Raw genomic sequence first — 20,581 nt, forward strand, 5'->3', positions numbered from 1 at the left:
ATGTTTTCCATTCTATGTGACTACGAAAACGACAACATAGCTATAAAAGCTATACGAAAATACACCTCAAAGTCGGCGTTTTAATCCAAAGACACGGTCGGAGTTTTTTTTTTTCTCATTATGCACTGCTTGCTGCAGGGTTTTTTTTATACTGTGCACACACTGCATGTAGTAGGTTGGTAGACAGCAACCACCCAGGGAGGTACTACTGTCCTACCAAGTGAATGTAAAATGAAAGCCTGTAATTGTTCTACTTGATGGTAGGATTGCTGGTGTCTTTTGTCTGTTTCATAAATATGCTAGATTACAAGTACGTCTTGCTACTTCTACTTATACTTAGATCACATTACACATACATGTACACGCTTATGTACACACTCATCTGAGTTTTCTTTGATTTTATCTTAATAGTTCTTGTTCTTATTACTTTTCCTTTTATATCCATGGGGAAGTGGAATAAGAATCTTTCCTCCGTAAGCCATGCGTGTTGTAAAAGTCAACTAAAATGCTGGGAACAATGGGCTAGTAACCCCTTTTCCTGTAATAATTACTAAAAGTAAGAAGAAGAAAATTGTCAAAAAAAGTGGGATGTCTGTGCGTGGATGTTGTGCGGATGATAAGAAAGAGATGATTGTGGATGTTATGAATGAGAAGAAGCTGGATGTCCTGGCTTTAAGTGAAACAAAGCTGAATGGGGTGGGAGAGTTTCAGTGGAGAGGAATAAATGGGATTAGGTCAGGGGTTTCAAATAGAGTTAGAGCTTAAGAAAGAGTAGTAATAATGTTGAAGGATAAGCTATGGAAGGAAAAGAGGGACTATAAATGTATTAATTCAAGGATTATGTGGAGTAAAATAAAGGTTGGATATGAAAAGTGGGTTATAGTAAGCGTATATACACCTGGAGAAGAGAGAAGTGTAGAGGAGAGAGAGAGAGATTTTGGGAAATGTTGAGTAAATGCATGGGGAGTTTTGAACCAAGTGTGAGAGTACTTGTGGTTGGGGATTTCAGTACTAAAGTGGGTAAAAATGTTGTGGAGGGAATAGTAGGTAAATTTGGGGTGCCTGGGGTAAATGTAAATGGGGAGCCTTTAATTGAGCTGTGTGTAGAAAGAGGTTTGGTATTTAGTAATACATATTTTATGAAAAAGAGGATAAATAAATATACATGGTATGATATAACACGTAATGGAAGTAGTTTATTAGATTGTGTATTGGTGGATAAAAGGCTGATGGGTAGGCTCCAGGATGTACACGTTTATAGAGGGGCAACTGATATATCGGATCATTATTTACTTGTAGCTACAGTTAGAGTATGAAGTAGATTGGACAAGAGGAAAATGACAACAACAAGTAAGAGGGAGGTGAAAGTGTATAAACTTAGGGAGGAGGAAATTCAGGTGAGATATAAGCAACTATTGGCAGAAATGTGGGATAGTGCAAGTATGAGTAGTGGGGGGGTTGAAGAGGGTTGGCATAGTTTTAAATATGCAGTATTACAATGTGGGGCAGAAGTTTGTGGTTATAGGAGGGTGAGTGCAGGAGGAAACAGGAGTGATTGGTGGAATGATGAAGTAAAGTGTGTGATCAAAGAGAAAAAGGTAGCTTATGGGAGGTTTTTTCAAAGCAGAAGTGTTATACGAAAAGTAGAGTATATGGAGAGTAAAAGAAAGGTGAAGATGGTGGTGAGAGAGTGCAAAAGGAGAGCAGGTGATAGAGTGGGAAAGGCACTGTCTAGAAATTTTAATGAAAATAAGAAAAAAATTTTGGAGCGAGTTAAACAAGTTAAGAAAGCCTAGGGAACGAATGGATATGTCAGTTAAAAACAGAGTAGGGGAGTTAGTACATGGGGAGACAGAAGTATTGGGAAGATGGTGAGAATATTTTGAGGAACTTTGAAATGTTGACAAAGAAAGGGAAGCGGTACTTTCATGCACTGGCTAGGGAGGTATACCATCGTGTAGGAGTGAAGAAGAGCAGGATTTGAGTGTGGGGGAGGTGCGTGAGGCAATATGTAGAATGAAAGGGAGTAAAGCAGCTGGAACTGACGGGATCATGACAGAAATCTTAAGAGCATGGGGGATATAGTGTTGGAGTGGTTGGTATTTTTGTTTAATAAATGTTTGAAAAGAGGGGAAGGTACCTAGGGATTGACAGAGAGCATGTATAGTTCCTTTATATAAAAGGGAGACAAAAGAGATTGTAAAAATTATAGAGGAATAAGTTTACTGAGTATACCAGGAAAAGTGTACAGTAGGGTTATTATTGAAAGAATTAGAGGTAAGACAGAATGTAGGATTGCGGATGAGCTAGGAGGTTTTAGAGTGGGTAGGGGATGTGTAGATCAAGTGTTTACATTGAAGAATATATGTGAACAGTATTTAGATAAAGGGAAGATTTTATTGCATTTATGGATTTAGGAAAGGCATATGATAGAGTGGATAGGGAAGCAATGTGGCAGATGTTACAAGTACATGTACAGTAGGGCCCCACTTATACGGCAGGTTAGGTTCCAGGCTACTGCCGTAAAACGGAAATCGCCGTAAAGTGGAACACCCTTTTTTTCCACTTATAAATGCATACAAATGCTAAATAACAAGTTTACACTAACATATATTAAGTTAGCAATACAACCAGGCATCAAAAAACAATAAAAAATTACAATACACACATAGTGCACTCATTACTTACCTTAACCCCTTCAGGGTCCAAGGCCCAAATCTGAAGTGGTGCCCCAGTGTCCAAGAATTTTCAAAAAAAAAAATTGTTATTTTTTCTTATGAAATGGTAGAGAATCTTTTTGTGAAGGTAATAAAACAAAAAGTACGAAATTTGATGGAAAATTGACGAAATTATGCTCTCGCGAATTTTGATGTGTCAGCGATATTTACGAATCGGCGATTTTGCCGACTTTGACTCCCATTTTAGGCCAATTACATTATTCCAGTCAACAAAATTCTTAGCTATTTCACTAGTATTACTTCTATTCTATCGATTGAGCACAAGAAATCGCCAAGTCAACTGTTTCAACTACAAATTAAAGTGATCAGAAATTGTTAATTTGGCCAATTTAACACAAAGTTCAAAATATTCCAATTTCAAAATAGGGTCCAGAATAAACAATGTAGGTATTCCTGGAACTAAACTAACATTTTCTCTGTTCATTAGTTACGTTTTGAGGCTTTACAAATAAATTCCATTTTGATTTTTTATTCACATAATTAATTTTTATTCACACCAAAAAATAGAAGATTTACTGTTATGCAATAATGTAATAATTGTATAAATATCATCACCATATTTGTGAATGCATATTAGACCCACCAGCTGGCGTGTATTAGACGCGTGAGGTCGTTTGTTTACTCTTGAATATCGGCAAAAATTTAACATTTCTGCTACTTTGAGCTCAGTTTCAAGCCATTTCCAGTGCTAAAACCAATCAAAATCATCTCTATTTCTGTAATATGTCTTCCATTCTATCAAATGAGACCAAGAAATCGCAAATAGAACTATAAAAAACATACGAAAAAGCACTGCAAAGTCGCTGTTTTAATCGAAAAATCATGATTTCAGTTTTTTCTCTCATTATACACAGCATGCTGCAGGATCTGTTTTATGTGGTGCACACATACCACATAGATGTATTCTCTCATATCTAGGCCCAAATGTACCACTCACAGTTTATCAGAGTGAGCTGAGCTCATGACGTAGATCTACGGTTTGGACCCTGAACGTAAAGCCGTAGATCTACGGGACGGACCCTCAAAGGGTTAAAATATTTATAGTCTTAATCTAGGGTGAGACAAGTAGTATTTATTGTAAGAAATCAAGTGTGGTATGTATGGTAGTTAGCCGGGCTACCATACCAGGCCACCCCACCTACACATAATATTCTATCACATTTAAGCATCCCAGAGTGATAAAATGCATATACAGTTTACTCATTACTTACCTTAAAATATTTGTAGTCTTAATCTAGGGTGAGATGAGTAGTATTTATTGTAAAAAATCAAGTGTGGTATGTATGGTAGTCAGCCGGGCTACCATACCAGGCCACATAATATTCTATTACATTTCAGCATCCCAGAGCAATAAAATGCATATACAGTTTACTCATTACTTATCTTAAAATATTTGTAGTCTTAATCTAGGGTGAGATGAGTAGTATTTATTGTAAAAAATCAAGTGTGGTATGTACGGTAGTCAGCTGGGCTACCATACCAGGCCACGCCACCTACACATATGTTCTATGATATTTAAGCATCCCAGAGCGATAAAATGTACATACAGTTCACTCATTACTTAAATTATTTGTAGTCTTAATGTAGGGTCAGGAGTAAGTAAATAAGATAAAACAAATAAATGAGAGAGAGAATGAGTGGATGAGGGAGAACAGGCGCAGAGTTATGTAAACAAACCAGGCGAAGGTAAGTTTTGTAAACAAAGTGTACACATCTGGTTTGTGTACAGGTTACATTGTGTACAAGTTGTCTCTACATTGATATGGTAGAATAAATAAAGAACACCACTCCCATTCTCATGTAACATCATTTTGAGAAAAAATGACGCTCTGAGTGAAGGCAATGAAAATAAGTCACTCTGACTTTTTTGGGTTATCCTAGGTTCTCTACAAATATGCTATTATGTTTGATAATCTATGTAACTATTTGTGTATACCTGAATAAACTTAACATACATACGAAAGGAATAATTTTCTATAGTTACCCCCAGTAACACATTTTCTCTTATGTTAGATTAGAGAAAATGTTATTCTTGCCATCACTTGTACAAGTTATCTGGCTACTCATCTCATATTTATGTTTATTTATTTTATTGTGGAGTGTATTTATCATCTTATACGTTATGTATTGAGTTTATTATATAATTTTGAAATAAATATCATGGATGGATTAATGAAAATGTGTATATTAACGTAATATATGACATTTAATGGGACTCGGTGATTTTTATTATTATTATTATTATTATTATTATTATTATTATTATTATTATTATTATTATTATTATTATTATCATTTCTAATATGGCGTCACTTGTGCAAGTCGTCTGGCTACCACATCTCATATTCATGTTTATTTAATCTACTGTGGGGTGTATTTATCATATTTATATGTTATGCATCGTGTTTATTATATAATTTTGAAAAAAAATATCATAGATGGATTAATGAAAATGTGTATATTAACGTAATATACAACATTTAATGAGACTCTGTAATTATTATTATCATTACTAATATGACGTCTCGAGATATAAGAGACTTACTGATTTTAATATGTAACTGCATGTTAGTACAGTATGTAAGTTTATTTAGGTACAGGTATACATAAGTATAATTATCAGAGTATATATAAAATATGAAATAACTTTTAAAAACACTTGAAATTTTGGAGTTTCCAGACAAAATGGAGACTTAGTGCTTACGGATCTCACAGAGAATGTAAACAAACCGGGTGGGGCGCGGTGACGGTGACCGTATTAGAAAGTCAAGTGGGGAGAGCCATATAGCGAGTTTTGGTCATGATTTGAAATGACCGTATTAGTGGCGCCAGAAACAGAGGACTGTGGACAGTTATTTTGTGAGACAGGGGTCCAGTGACTCTCAAGCTGGTCCTAGTGGCATTAAAAGACAGAGAAGGGAAATAACCCCAGAGAGGGCTTTGCCTGAAGTCCTCATGGAGGGGGATTCTCCTTCCAAACACTAACCCCAACTCCCGCTCTCCTCCTCCCTATCTTCCAGATGCCATCACCAATCTTCAATAAAGGTAAGTAAAAATGTTATTTTATATGTATTACTATACATAATTAAAAACTATAGTATTTGTTGTATGTAAAACTGTAATTAATCTCTATTAAATGTATTTTTTGTGTGAATATTTTTGGGTTTCTGGAACGGATTAATTGTATTTCCATTATTTCTTATGGGAAATATTACTTCGAATTTCAGACTTATCGAATTTAGAACTAGCTCCTGGAACGGATTAAGTTCGATTTTTGAGGTTCCACTGTACTCTGCTTGAAGATGTGAGTAAACGTGATGACGCAGTCTTGTGGCTCTCTCTGAGACAGAGAGCTAGACGGATAGACAAGGAGCTTGACAGACAGACAAAAAGACAGACAGAAATGTTTGTGTACCAGCAAAAACAGAGGGAGAGGGATGGTCATCTAATCTTTTCTTATCAGCTGCACCCTCCCCCACCCTCCTTTACGCTCATCAAACGTCAGCTCTTATCAGGTGTTATCTCACCTTATCTTGTCACTGTCATGGGTGAACTGTTTTCCTCCCTCCTCCTCCTCCTCCTCCTCCCTCTTCCTCCTCCTCCTCCTCCCTCCTCCTCCTCCCTCCTCCTCCTCCCTCCTCCACCTCTCTCCTCCTCCTCCTTCCTCCATCCTCCTCCCTCCTCCTCCTCTCCTCCTCCCTCCTCCCTCCTCCTCCTCCCTCCTCCTCCTCCCTCCTCCTCCTCCCTCCTCCTCCTCCCCCTCCTCCTCCTCCCTCCTCCTCCTCCCCCTCCTCCTCCTCCCTCCTCCTCCTCCCTCCTCCTCTTCCCTCCTCCTCCTCCCTCCTCCTCCCCCTCCTCCTCCTCCCTCCTCCTCCCTCCCCTCGTCCCTCCTCCTCCTCCCTCCTCCTCCCTCCTCCTCCCTCCTCCTCCTCCATCTTCCTCCATCCTCCTCCTCCCTCCTCCTCCTCCTCCTCCTCCCTCCTCCTCCTCTCCTCCTCCCTCCTCCTCCTCCTCCTCCTCCTCCTCCTCCTCCTCCTCCTCCTCCTCCTCCTCCCTCCTCCTCCTCCCTCCTCCTCCTCCTCCTCCCTCGTCCTCCTCCATCCCCCACCTCCTCCTCCTCCCCTCCTCCTCCTCCTCCTTCCTCCTCCTCTCCTCCTCCTCCCTCCTCCTCCTCCTCCTCCTCCTCCTCCCTCCTCCTCCTCCCCTCCTCCTCCTCCCTCCTCCTCCCCCTCCTCCTCCTCCCTCCTCCTCCCTCCTCCTCCTCCCCCTCCTCCTCCTCCCTCCTCCTCCTCCCTCCTCCTCCTCCCTCCTCCTCCTCCTCCCTCCTCCTCCTCCTCCCTCCTCCTCCTCTCCTCCTCCTCCCTCCTCCTCCTCCCTCCTCCTCATCCCTCCTCCTCCTCCCTCCTCCTCCTCCCTCCTCCTCCTCCCTCCTCCTCATCCCTCCTCCTCCTCCTCCTCCCTCCTCCTCCTCTCCTCCTCCCTCCTCCTCCTCCCTCCTCCTCCTCCCTCCTCCTCCTCCTCCTCCTCTCCTCCTCCTCCTCCTCCCTTCTCCTCCTCCTCCTCCTCCTCCTCCTCCTCCTGGAAATCATGAAATTGATCTTCACTGACACTTCCATCTGTGTTAGAGCATCACTTGGGAAGAGAAGAGTCCCAGATTTGTTGGGGAATCACATGTTTCTTACTGCTAGGCATGCTGAAAAAGAGCAACGGACATGGCATTCCCACAGTGCACCACTGGCTCCCCAATTTTTTTTATATGGTGCACACTGACCATGGAGACCCATTCTCTCACATGTGGGCCTACCAGCTTTCTCCTGCTTGATTTGAAGCCGCTAGAATTTATGTGTATAGATACGTCAGAAACAGTAGTGCATACAGCGTAAACAGTCAAAGGGTTAAATATCATATAAAACATTAATATTGACATTTTGTTTAATCCATCTAAATACATCCCACAGTAGAATAAATTAACATAAATATGAGATGTGGTACCCAGGCGACTTGTAAGACTTGTGGTAGCCAGGCGACTTGTAGTCCAGCATCAGAGAAAATGTGTACACTATAATATTACTGGGGGTAGCTAGAAAATTATTCCTTTCATATGCATTCACTCAGGGCGTCATTTCTTCTACAAATAGTGTTACGTGAGAATGGGAGTGTTTCTCTTTATTTATTCTACTGTATCAACATGGAGACAACTTGTACAAAATGTAAAGTGACGAAAACCAGACGCATTCGTCTGGTTTGTTTACATTACGTGTGGGTGGGGTGGAGTGGGGAGGGCTGCCCTTCCTGGCTACCCATACTTCACAACCTGACTTCCTACAAATAAAACTCACCTCTCACCCTACATTAAGACTACAGATATTTTAAGGTAAGTAATGAGTGTACTGTATATGCATTTTATTGCTCTAGGGAGTTTAAGCATCATAGTATAGTATGTGTGGGTGGGGTGGCCAGGAGGGCTGCCACACCTGACTTCTTACAATAAATACTACTCACCTTTTGCCCTACATTAAGACTACAAATATTTTGAGGTAAATAATGAGTGTACTGTGTGTGTATTTTAATTTTTAATGCCTAGTTCTATTGCTAACTTAATATATGTTAGTGTAAACTTATCTGGCATTTATATGCATTTATAAATGAAAAAAATAGAGTTGTGCTTTCCAGCAGTAGCCTGGAACCTAACCTGCCATTTAAGTGGGGCCCTACTGTACTCAGGGAGAAGAGATGCTAATGGAGGTGGAGGGTGGAAAAGATAGGCAGAATGGCTTGTGCTGTCAGTGGCCCACAACCTGCACACCTTACTTGTGTTTATCTATGATTTCATGCTTTAATTCCATGGACCTCATCCTCTTTTTCTTCTCAGCACTGTCCTTTGCACTTACTTTCTTAGGACCCATGGTTAGAAAAAAGAAATTTGGCAAAATAATTGCACAAAATGCAAGCAAACCACAAGAGAAATGCTTCCATGGCAAGGTAAACAGTGCACTGCGCCAACTAATGGCGGCATTCTTTAGCTTCTCATTATTATTATTATTATTATTATTAATTTAGGGAATTGAAGCTTACTCGTTATTATTATTACTATTGTTATTATTATTACTTTAAGGAACTGGAGCACAGATACAGTTCCATAGATCAAGAGCCCCCTCACCAGTGTCAAGGAACATCGAACCTGGTGAGGGGCTCTTTATCTGGGGAATTGGGTCTGTGCTCCAGTTCTCTAAATTAATAATAATAATGAGGAGGAGCTTTAGAATGCCGCCACTGGTTGGCGCAATGCACTGTTTACCTCACTGTGGAAGCATTTCTCTTGTGTTTTGCTTGCATTTTGTGCAGTTAATTTGACATTTTATTTTCTAGCCATGGGTCCTTAGAAAGTAAGTGCAAAGGATAGTGCTGAGAAGGAAAAGATGATGACATCCATTGAATTAAAGCATTAAATCATAGATAAACACAAGCGAGGTGTGCGAATTGTGGGTTGAGGGGGAATTGCTCGTAACTCAGAGCAAAAAATTGACCAAGCGATGGCTCGTAAATGATAGACAGAATTTAAATTAATACTTTGTCTTAACAGGAAGCTAGTGCAGGTCATACAAGTAGTGACTAGTGGGAACTCCAGACGGGAGCTAAATTACCAGTTTAACTGCATGATACAGTATAGGTTGAAGTCTTTTAACCTTTCTGGGGTGGGTCCCATAGTACTGCAGCTTTGAAGTGTGGGTTAGTCCCGTAGTTCTACGCCATGAGCTCAGCTTGCTCAGATAACCTGTAAGTGGTAAATTTGGGCCTGGATATGAGAGAATGTGTCTAATTGGTGAGAATGCACCATATAAAAAAAATCCTGCAACATGCAGGAAACAATGGGGGAAAACTGCAACAGTGTTTCTGCTTTAAAATGGTAGCTTTCCATGTTTTTTTATGGTTGTATTCTTTGTTTCTTGGTCTCATTTGATAGAATAGAAGATATATTAAAGAAATAGACATGATTTTGATTGGTTTCAGGACTTAATGATGCTTGAAATTTGGCTGAAGATAGTGAAATGTTCGATTTTTGCTGGTATTCCAGGGTACACAGATTACGTCACTTGTCCAATATGTGTCCAACTAGGCAATCTGATATACATTCACAAATGTGCTGACATTATTTATACAATAATTACAATAATGCAGTATTCTACATACCAGTAAATCTATTTTTGTGTGAATAAAAATTCAAAATGGAAAGTAAGCATAATATAGGAGAGGCCTAGGGATGTAACTAATGAGCAGAGGAAATGTTTTTTAGTGCTAGGAATGTCTACATTGTTTATTCTGGACTTTATTTTGAAATTGCCAAGTACGTATTGAATTTTATGTGAAATTGACCAAATTACCGATTCCTGACTATTGGGTAGTTGAAATAGTTAAATGGGTAGTTTATTGTACGTACTCAGTCAGTAGAATAGAAGAAATACTAGTGAAATAGCTATCAGTTTGGTCGACTGGAACAATGGAATTGGCCAAAAATAGGACTCAATTTGGAAAAAAATTGCTGATGTATAAATATCTCCAAGACCAATAACTCTGTGAGAGCATAATTCCATAAGTTTTCCATCAAATTTCATACTTTTGGTTTCATTACCCTCAGATTTTTTCTTTTTTTATATATAAATTGAGGAATTGTTAAATGTTGATGAAGATAGGGAAGCTGTGATATCGTGTATAGGGCAAGGAGGAATAACATCTTGTAGGAGTGAGGAAGAGCCAGTTGTGAGTGTGGGGGAAGTTCGTGAGGCAGTAGGTAAAATGAAAGGGGGTAAGGCAGCCGGGATTGATGGGATAAAGATAGAAATGTTAAAAGCAGGTGGGGATATAGTTTTGGAGTGGTTGGTGCAGTTATTTAATAAATGTATGGAAGAGGGTAAGGTACCTAGGGATTGGCAGAGAGCATGCATAGTTCCTTTGTATAAAGGCAAAGGGGACAAAAGAGAGTGCAAAAATTATAGGGGGATAAGTCTGTTGAATATACCTGGTAAAGTGTATGGTAGAGTTATTATTGAAAGAATTAAGAGTAAGACGGAGAATAGGATAGCAGATGAACAAGGAGGCTTTAGGAAAGGTAGGGGATGTGTGGACCAGGTGTTTACAGTGAAACATATTAGTGAACAGTATTTAGATAAGGCTAAAGAGGTCTTTGTGGCATTTATGGATTTGGAAAAGGCGTATGACAGGGTGGATAGGGGGGCAATGTGGCAGATGTTGCAGGTGTATGGTGTAGGAGGTAGGTTACTGAAAGCAGTGAAGAGTTTTTACGAGGATAGTGAGGCTCAAGTTAGAGTATGTAGGAAAGAGGGAAATTATTTCCCAGTAAAAGTAGGCCTTAGACAAGGATGTGTGATGTCACCGTGGTTGTTTAATATATTTATAGATGGGGTTGTAAGAGAAGTAAATGCGAGGGTCTTGGCAAGAGGCGTGGAGTTAAAAGATAAAGAATCACACATAAAGTGGGAGTTGTCACAGTTGCTCTTTGCTGATGACACTGTGCTCTTGGGAGATTCTGAAGAGAAGCTGCAGAGGTTGGTGGATGAATTTGGTAGGGTGTGCAAAAGAAGAAAATTAAAAGTGAATACAGGAAGGAGTAAGGTAATGAGGATAAAAAGATTAGGTGATGAAAGATTGGATATCAGATTGGAGGGAGAGAGTATGAAGGAGGTGAATGTATTCAGATATTTGGGAGTGGACGTGTCAGCGAATGGGTCTATGAAAGATGAGGTGAATCATAGAATTGATGAGGGGAAAAGGGTGAGTGGTGCACTTAGGAGTCTGTGGAGACAAAGAACTTTGTCCTTGGAGGCAAAGAGGGGAGTGTATGAGACTATAGTTTTACCAACGCTCTTATATGGGCGTGAAGCATGGGTGATGAATGTTGCAGCGAGGAGAAGGCTGGAGGCAGTGGAGTTGTCATGTCTGAGGGCAATGTGTGGTGTGAATATAATGCAGAGAATTCGTAGTTTGGAAGTTAGGAGGTGCGGGATTACCAAAACTGTTGTCCAGAGGGCTGAGGAAGGGTTGTTGAGGTGGTTCGGACATGTAGAGAGAATGGAGCGAAACAGAGTGACTTCAAAAGTGTATCAGTCTGTAGTGGAAGGAAGGCGGGGTAGGGGTCAGCCTAAGAAGGGTTGGAGGGAGGGGGTAAAGGAGGTTTTGTGTGCGAGGGGCTTGGACTTCCAGCAGGCATGCGTGAGCATGTTTGATAGGAGTGAATGGAGACAAATGGTTTTTAATACTTGACATGCTGTTGGAGTGTGAGCAAAGTAACATTTATGAAGGGGTTCAGGGAAACCGGCAGGCCGGACTTGAGTCCTGGAGATGGGAAGTACAGTGCCTGCACTCTGAAGGAGGGGTGTTAATGTTGCAGTTAAAAAACTGTAGTGTAAAGCACCCTTCTGGCAAGACAGTGATGGAGTGAATAATGGTGAAAGTTTTTCTTTTTCGGGCCACCCTGCCTTGGTGGGAATCGGACAGTGTGATAATAAAAAAAAAAATAAATTCTCCAACCTTGAGAGCAAGTTTCAGATCAGGGGTTCAGACCCTGATAGGGGTTAAGCAAGTAATTAGGCAAACCCACAAACAAACAATGTAGCTCCATTTTGTTTATAATCTTTTGTAACGGTGTTTTTTTTTTTTTTTTTTTTTTTTTTTTTTTTTTTTTTTTTTAAACTCTTTCAGTGTCCAGACCCCTGGTGATCTGAAATATGTCTACACTGTCCAAGAATTTAAAAAAAAAAAAAAATGAACTCACCCAATCAACTATTTCAACTACCCAATAAAAGAAGGAACACTGCACACTGTGTTTCTGTGTATGCCACTATGATTCTTAAATCTCTCAAACCAGCCTTTGCTGGCTTTAAATTTATCAATATCATCACTATTTTGAGGCATTTTCTTAATGAGATCATCATGCAACTGCCTTGCTTTTTCACATATTATTGACTAAGACACTCTATCTCCTAATAATTGTTTTTCGTTTATCCACACCAACAACAGTCTCTCCACCTCTTCGATTATTTGTGATCTCCGTTTTGAAAACATACTTGCACCTTTCGCAACAATAGCTTCCTTGATTGCCTTTCTGTTCGCCAAGATAGTAGTGATGGTTGAATGGGGTTTGTTATATAGCCTTTCCAACTCAGACATACGCACTCCACTTTCATATTTTTCAATGATCTCTTTCTTCATTTCCATAGTAATTCTCACCCTTTTTACCACAGGCTTGGCACTAGAAGCTTTCTTGGGGCCCATGGTGGCTTATTTAGCAGTTACAAGCACTAAAAACACTAGAATAATACAAAATAAATCGCAGGTACACGTGGAATCAACCACAACGGCTTGTAAAAAATGGTACACTGAGTCTTGGAGTGGCTGGGCCCGCTTAGGCTGCGCTCCTGCCGCATGGACACGTTTGGGACAAAAACCATTAGATGAGTTTTTCGCCGTTGGTAGAGCCATTTTTTTTTACGCCAAAGAGCACTGTTAGATGAATTTGCCATTAGTTGATGCCGCCGCTGGTTGGGGGTCCACTGTATATGCATTTTATCACTCTGGGGTGCTTTAACCCTTAAACTGCCCAAACGCAGATCTACGTTCTCGTGCATAGCACTCCGACCTTGATTTTCCCCATTTGAAAGCACGTAAAAAAAAACGTAGATCTAAGTTTGGAGCCCCCCGCACGTGGACGTAGATCTACGTTTGGACAGTTTAAGGGTTAAATGTCGCAGTATATTACGTATGGGTGGGGTGGCCTGGCTGGCTACCATACCTCCCACACCTGACTTCTTACAATAAATACTACTCACCTCTCACCCTACATTAAGACTACAAATACAGTGGACCCCCGCTTAACGATCACCTCCCAGTGCGACCAATTATGTAAGTGTATTTATGTAAGTGAGTTTGTACGTGTATGTTTGGGGGTCTGAAATGGACTAACCTACTTCACAATATTCCCTATGGGAACAAATTTGGTCAGTACTGGCACCTGAACATACTTCTGGAATGAAAAAATATCGTTAACCGGGGGTCCACTGTATTTTAAGGTAATGAGTGTACTGTGTGTGTAGTATTTTGCTTTTGATTGTTGTAATGCCTAGTTCTATTACAAACTTCATATATGTTAGTGTAAACTTGTTATCTGGCATTTATTTGCATTTATAAGTGGAAAAAATGGCGTTCTGCTTTCTGGTGGTAGCCTGGAATCTAACCTGCTGTATAAGTGGGCTCTACTGTATTTATTATGCAGAATATTACTGTATTTCATGTAATTTGTTTATTTTTCGTTTATATAATTAGTGAGTTTGTTATACTGACCCTTAAAAGATTTTTTGGAATTTTTCAGGTAATGAACCGACCAGTTGCTACTTTAAGGAGTGTTGAGACTGTTCAGAATATTGTAAGCATTCTCAAGAAACATCATTATAATGGCTTCCCAGTTGTAGACTGTGTTCCAACTGAAGCAGATACACGTTACTTCAGGTCATTTGGCACCTTGAGAGGTCTCATACTGCGTTCTCAGCTCTTAGTGCTTTTAAAACACAAGGTAGTACTATTCTAATTTATATTATATACATTAAAGTATGGCCTATTTTTTATAATTTTTTCCTTAAATGAGGTATTACATTTTCCCAAATTCACAATCTGGCATTATTAACCCTTTGGGGGTCGACAGGTCCTCTCAGAGACTTGTTCTCAGGGTCGGCCAAATTTAAAAAAAAAAAAATTTACAAAAGTATGAAATTTGATGGAAAACTTATGGAATTGTGCTCTCGTGAAGTTAGTGGTCTCGACGATGTTTATGCATCGGCGATTTTGCCCACTTTGTGCCCTATTTTTGGCCAATTCCAGTGTACTAGTCGACAAAAATCATAACTATTTCGCTAGAACTCCATTTTTTCTATTGAATGAGTACAAGAAACCACCCATTTACCGATTTCAGCTATCCAATAAAGTGGTCAGAATTTAGCAATTTTGCCAATTTCACACAAATTTCAAAAGCTGCCAATTTCCAAATAGGGTCCATAATAAACAGGACAGACATTCCTGGCACTAAAATAGCAGTTCTCTGTTTGTTAGTCACGTCCCCAGGCCCCTCTTATATTTCTTTGGCTTTCCACTTTGAATTTTTATTTTTACAAAAAAAAAAAAAAGATTTACTGTTATGCAGACTACTGCATTAGTGTAGAAATGGTATAAATAATATCAGCGCATTTGTGAAAGAATATTAGACTCGCCAGTTGATGTGTATTGGACGCTTGGCATGATTTGTTTACTTTTGAACTTTAGTAAAAATCGAACATTTCTGCTACTTTGAGCTCAATTTCAAGGTACTTTTCATTGTAAAACCAGTCAAAATCATCTCAATTTCTGTAATATGTCTTCCATTCTATAAAATGAGACCAAGAAAACTTGAATACAACAATAAATACCATACGAAAATACAGTGCAAAATCCCTGTTTTAATCCAAAAACATGGTCAAAGTTTTTTTTTTTCTCATTACGCACTGTGTGCTGCGGGATTTTTTTTTATACTGCGCACACTTACCACATAGACCCATTCTTACATATGTAGGCCTACCAGCTTTCTCTCACTAGATTTGAGGGCGCTAGAATTTAGGCGTACTAGTACGTCAAAAGCCCTGGGTCGTAAGACATACTAGTACGTCCGAAACCCCCAAAGGGTTAAGCGATCTGTCCCACTGTTGGGTTTCAATATTATCCTTTTCATGTTTGCTTTCTTGTTTTCTGGTGTTTGTTGTTTCCCTACCTTTGCATTTCCTCTTATTTTACTTTATATGCTGAACATGTAGTTAGCAAGTTGAGTTGATTAGTGATGAATGGCTTGAGAATTAAGCATCACTTTGTACCTCAGTGATAACTTTTTAAGTACAAATTACTTTTTTTTTTTTTACCTCGATGCCCTCTCCTGCCAAGGCAAGGTAGCCCAGAGAGGAAAACACATTCACTTTCATTCATTCAATCACTATCTTGCCTGAAGTGTACTAACATTACACTGCAGATTACCCCTTAGATGACAGTATCTCTCAACCCTTCTTCAGAGTGCATTCACTGCCCTTATCACCTCCAGGACTCTTTAAGTTTCACTAACTGTTTTCCCTTCATCAGTTCATAATTGTTACCTTCCTTACACTCCAACAGCATGTCCATTAAACCACTTGTCTTCTTTAGCTCATATCTAACACACTCTAATCAGCCTGTTAGATGCTTCAAAACCCTAAAACTCAAAGCCTCATTTACTCTCTCAACCCTGTCAGTCTTTCCTTCTCCATTCTCTCTACATGCCCAAACCACTTCAGCAACCCTTCTTCAGCCTTCTGAATTATACCCTCAGTGAACCCACATAGCTTTTTAATTTCTGTGCTCCAAATTCTGTATGTGATATGCCTGCCATAATTTTTTTTTTTTTTTAACAAGTCAGCTGTCTCCCACCAAGGCAGGGTGACCCAAAAAGAAAGAAAATCCCTAAAATCAATGAACTCCAAGACGATATCAATGAACTCCAAGACGATTTGAACAAACTAATGTCTTGGTCTGAAAAATGGCAGATGAAGTTTAATGTGGATAAGTGTAAGGTACTTGCCCTTGGTAATGAAAATAACCCTAGAAGCTATAATCTAGGTGAAGTAGAGCTTGGTCATACAGAATGTGAAAAAGACTAGGGAGTCATGGTAAGCAGAAATCTAAAGCCAAGACAGCAGTGCCTTAGTGTGCGCAACAAGGCCAACAGATTACTTGGATTTATCTCAAGAAGTATAAGTAACAGAAGTCCAAAAGTTATTTTACAGCTCTATACATCACTAGTGAGGCCTCATTTAGATTATGCTGCTCAGTTTTGGTCCCCTTACTACAGAATGGACATAGACTCATTAGAGAACATACAGAGAAGAATGACTAAAATGATTTACTGTGTAAGGAACCTCCCGTATGAAGATAGACTTAAAGCCTTAAATCTCCACTCTCTGGAGAGGCGTAGAATGAGGGGAGATATCATTGAGGTGTATAAGTGGATGACGGGCATAAACAAGGGAGACATTAATAAAGTACTGAGGGTGTCGAACAAGGTAAGAACCAGGAATAATGGATTTAAGTTGGATAAATTTAGATTTAGAAAGGACATAGGTAAGTACTGGTTTTCTAACAGAGTTGTGGATGCGTGGAACAGTCTTCCCAGTGGGGTGATAGAGGCTAGGACCTTGGGTAGCTTTAAGAAGAGACTGGACAAATGTATGAGTGGGAGGGGCTGGGTTTGATTGGTGTCATGGGGTACGGGAGTTATTTCTTGGGTAGCTTTAGGTAGATGTGACGCTGTATAGTCCTTGTGGCTTAGCGCTTCTTTTTGATTATAATAATAATAATAATTTAGGAAGATGTCGTTTTGATAAGGACCTGCCTCGTATGGGCCAGTAGGCCTTCTGCAGTGTTCCTACATTCTTATGTTCTTATGTTCTTAAAAAGAAAATACTTTCATCATTCAACACTTTCACCTCACTCACACATAATCACTGTTTTTTGCAGAGGTACTCAGAATACAACAGTTTAGAAGTATATATGTATAAAGATACACAACATATCCCTCCAAACTGCCAATATCCCAAACCCCTCCATTAAAGTGCAGGCATTGTACTTCCCATTTCCAGGACTCAAGTCCGGCTATATAAAATAACCGGTTTCCCTGAATCCCTTCACTAAATATTACCCTGCTTACACTCCAACAGCTCGTCAGGTCCCAAATACCATTTGTCTTCATTCACTACTATCTATCACGCTCACGCACGCTTGCTGGAAGTCCAAGCCCCTCGCCACAAAACCTCCTTTACCCCCTCCCTTCAACCTTTTCGAGGGCGACCCCTACCCCGCCTTCCTTCCTATACAGATTTATATGCTCTCCGTGTCATTCTACTTTGATCCATTCTCTAAATGACCAAACCACCTCAACAACCCCTCTTTCCTCCTGCACCCACCCTCCTATAACCTACAAACTTCTGCCCCACATTCTAATACTGCATTTTTAAAACTATTCCAACCCTCTTCAACCCTCCCACTACTCATACTTGCACCAGCCCATCTTTCTGCGAATAGTTGCTTATATCTCACCCGAACTTCCTCCTCCTTTAGTTTATACACTTTCACTTCCCTCTTACTTGTCGTTTCCATTTTCCTCTTGTCGCATCTACCTCTTACTCTAACTGTAGCTACAACTAGATAATGATCCGATATATCAGTTGCCCCTCTATAAATATGTACATCCTGGAGCCTACCCATCAACCTTTTATCCACCAATATATAATCTAACAAACTACAGTGGACCCCCGCATAGCGAACGCCTTGCATAGCGAACAATCCGCATAGCGAACGCTTTGTTCGCTAAAATTTTGCCCCGCATAGTGGACAAAAACCCGCTCAGCGAACTTCGTCCGAGACGCGTCCAATGTGGGCCCTCAGCCAGCCTCACATGTGCCGCCCGTCCCATTGTTTACCAGCTAGCCTCCGCGGTAACATTCAAGCATGCACTCGGAATATTTCGTATTATTACAGTGTTTTCGGTGCTGTTTGTGGAAAATAAGTGACCATGGGCCCCAAGAAAGCTTCTAGTGCCAACCCTACACCTCAAAGGGTAAGAATACCCATTGAAATTAAGAAAGAGATCATTGATAAGTATGAAAGTGGAGTACGTATCACCGACCTGGTCAGGTTGTACAAGAAACCAAAATCAACCATCGCTTCTATTGTGGGCAAGAAAACGGCAATCAAGGAAGCTGTTGTTGCCAAAGGTTTAACTGTGTTTTCGAAACAAAGATCGCAAGTGATGGAAGATGTTGAGAGACTGTTATTGGTGTGGATAAATGAAAAACAGCTAGCAGGAGATAGCGTCTCTCAAGCGATCATATGTGAAAAGGCTAGGAAGTTGCATGACGATTTAATTAAAAAAATGCCTGCAACTAGTGATGATGTGAGTGAATTTAAGGCCAGCAAAGGTTGGTTTGAGAGATTTAAGAAGCGTAGTGGCATCCATAGTGTGATACGGCATGGTGAGGCTGCCAGTTCGGACCACAAAGCGGCTGAAAAATATGTGCATGAATTCAAGGAGTACATAGAAACTGAAGGACTGGAACCTGAACAAGTGTTTAATTGTGATGAAACAGGCCTGTTCTGGAAGAAAATGCCAAGCAGGACCTACATTACTCAGGAGGAAAAGGCACTCCCAGGACATAAGCCTATGAAAGACAGGCTTACTTTGTTGATGTGTGCCAATGCTAGTGGTGATTGCAAAGTTAAGCCTTTATTAGTGTATCACTCTGAAACTCCCAGAGCGTTCAGGCAAAAGAATGTCCTCAAGGATAATTTGTGTGTGCTGTGGAGGGCAAACAGTAAGGCATGGGTCACTAGGGAATTTTTCTATAACTGGTTACACCATGCATTTGCCCCCAATGTGAAAGATTACCTACTTTCATTACGTGCTATATTATACATTGTATATTTATTTATCCTCTTTTTCATAAAATATGTATTACTTATTACCAAACCTCACATAGTGCAATTAAAGGCTCCCCATTTTCATTTACCCCTGTCACCCCAACTTTACCTACTACTCCCTCCACAACATTTTTACCCACTTCAACAATGAAATCCCCAACCACAACTACTCTCACACTTGATTCAAAACTCCCCACGCATTCACTCAACATTTCCCAAAATCTCTCTCCTCTACACTTCTCTCTTCTCCAGGTGCATATACGAAATCCCCAACCACAACTACTCTCACACTTACTATAACCCACTTTTCACATCCAACCTTTATTTTACTCCGCATAATCCTTGAATTAATACATTTATTGTCTCTCTTTTCCTGCCATAGCTTATCCTTCAACATTATTGCTACTCCTTCTTAAGCTCTAACTCTATTTGAAACCCCTGACCTAATCCCATTTATTCTTCTCCACTGAAACTCTCCCACCCCCTTCAGCTTTGTTTCACTTAAAGCCAGGACATCCAGCTTCTTCTCATTCATAACATCCACAATCATCTCTTTCTTATCATTCACACAACATCCACGCACATTCAGACATCCCACTTAGACAATTTTCTTCTTATTATTCTTTTTAGTAATTATTACAGGAAAAGGGGTTACTAGCCCATTGTTCCCGGCATTTTAGTTGACTTTTACAACACGCATGGCTTACGGAGGAAAGATTCTTACTCCACTTCCCCATGGATATAAAAGGAAAAGTAATAAAAACAAGAACTATTAAGATAAAATCAAAGAAAATTCAGATGAGTTTGTATAAATAAACGTGTACATGTATGTGTAGTGTGACCTAAGTGTAAGTAGAAGTAGCAAGACGTACCTATAATCTTTCATATTTATGAGACAGACAAAAGACACCAGCAATCCTACCATCATGTAAAATAATTACCGGCTTTTGTTTCACACTCACTTGGCAGGACGGTAGTACCTCCCTGGGTGGTTGCTGTCTACCAACCTACTACCATAATTTATCCTGAGTAATATTGTCCAGCTGGCAAGGCATAAGTTATGGTTAGACCACCTCTGAAAGTGCAAATAAGTCTTGTTCTTTTGAAGTTTTCAGTTATCAGTATAATGGTATACATTACTGACAAAAAATAGATACCCAGTAAGTAAGACGTGTGCAGCAGTTAGGTACAGTATCTTATTCTGAAACAGGTTGCCTAAACAGTAGGCTTCATCAGTTGAGTACAGAGGTGGCAAATATGGAACATACAGTACTAGCTTTTAGTGATGGGATTTATGTTATTCATTA

At 39.9% G+C, this 20,581-nt stretch overlaps 1 protein-coding gene across 1 annotated transcript in view; it reads left to right on the plus strand.

Moving 5' to 3' along the window:
• Positions 1–20,581, plus strand: part of LOC128688710 (chloride channel protein 7) — an 85,214-nt gene that overhangs the window by 56,625 nt on the left and 8,008 nt on the right. The window contains exon 8 of the mRNA XM_053776698.2: positions 14,122–14,322. Coding sequence (XP_053632673.2) covers positions 14,122–14,322 — 201 coding nt within the window. The remainder of the gene's footprint in view (positions 1–14,121; positions 14,323–20,581) is intronic.

This window comes from Cherax quadricarinatus, chromosome 13 (assembly GCF_038502225.1).
Source record: "Cherax quadricarinatus isolate ZL_2023a chromosome 13, ASM3850222v1, whole genome shotgun sequence".
Classification (NCBI taxonomy): Eukaryota; Metazoa; Arthropoda; class Malacostraca; order Decapoda; family Parastacidae; genus Cherax; species Cherax quadricarinatus.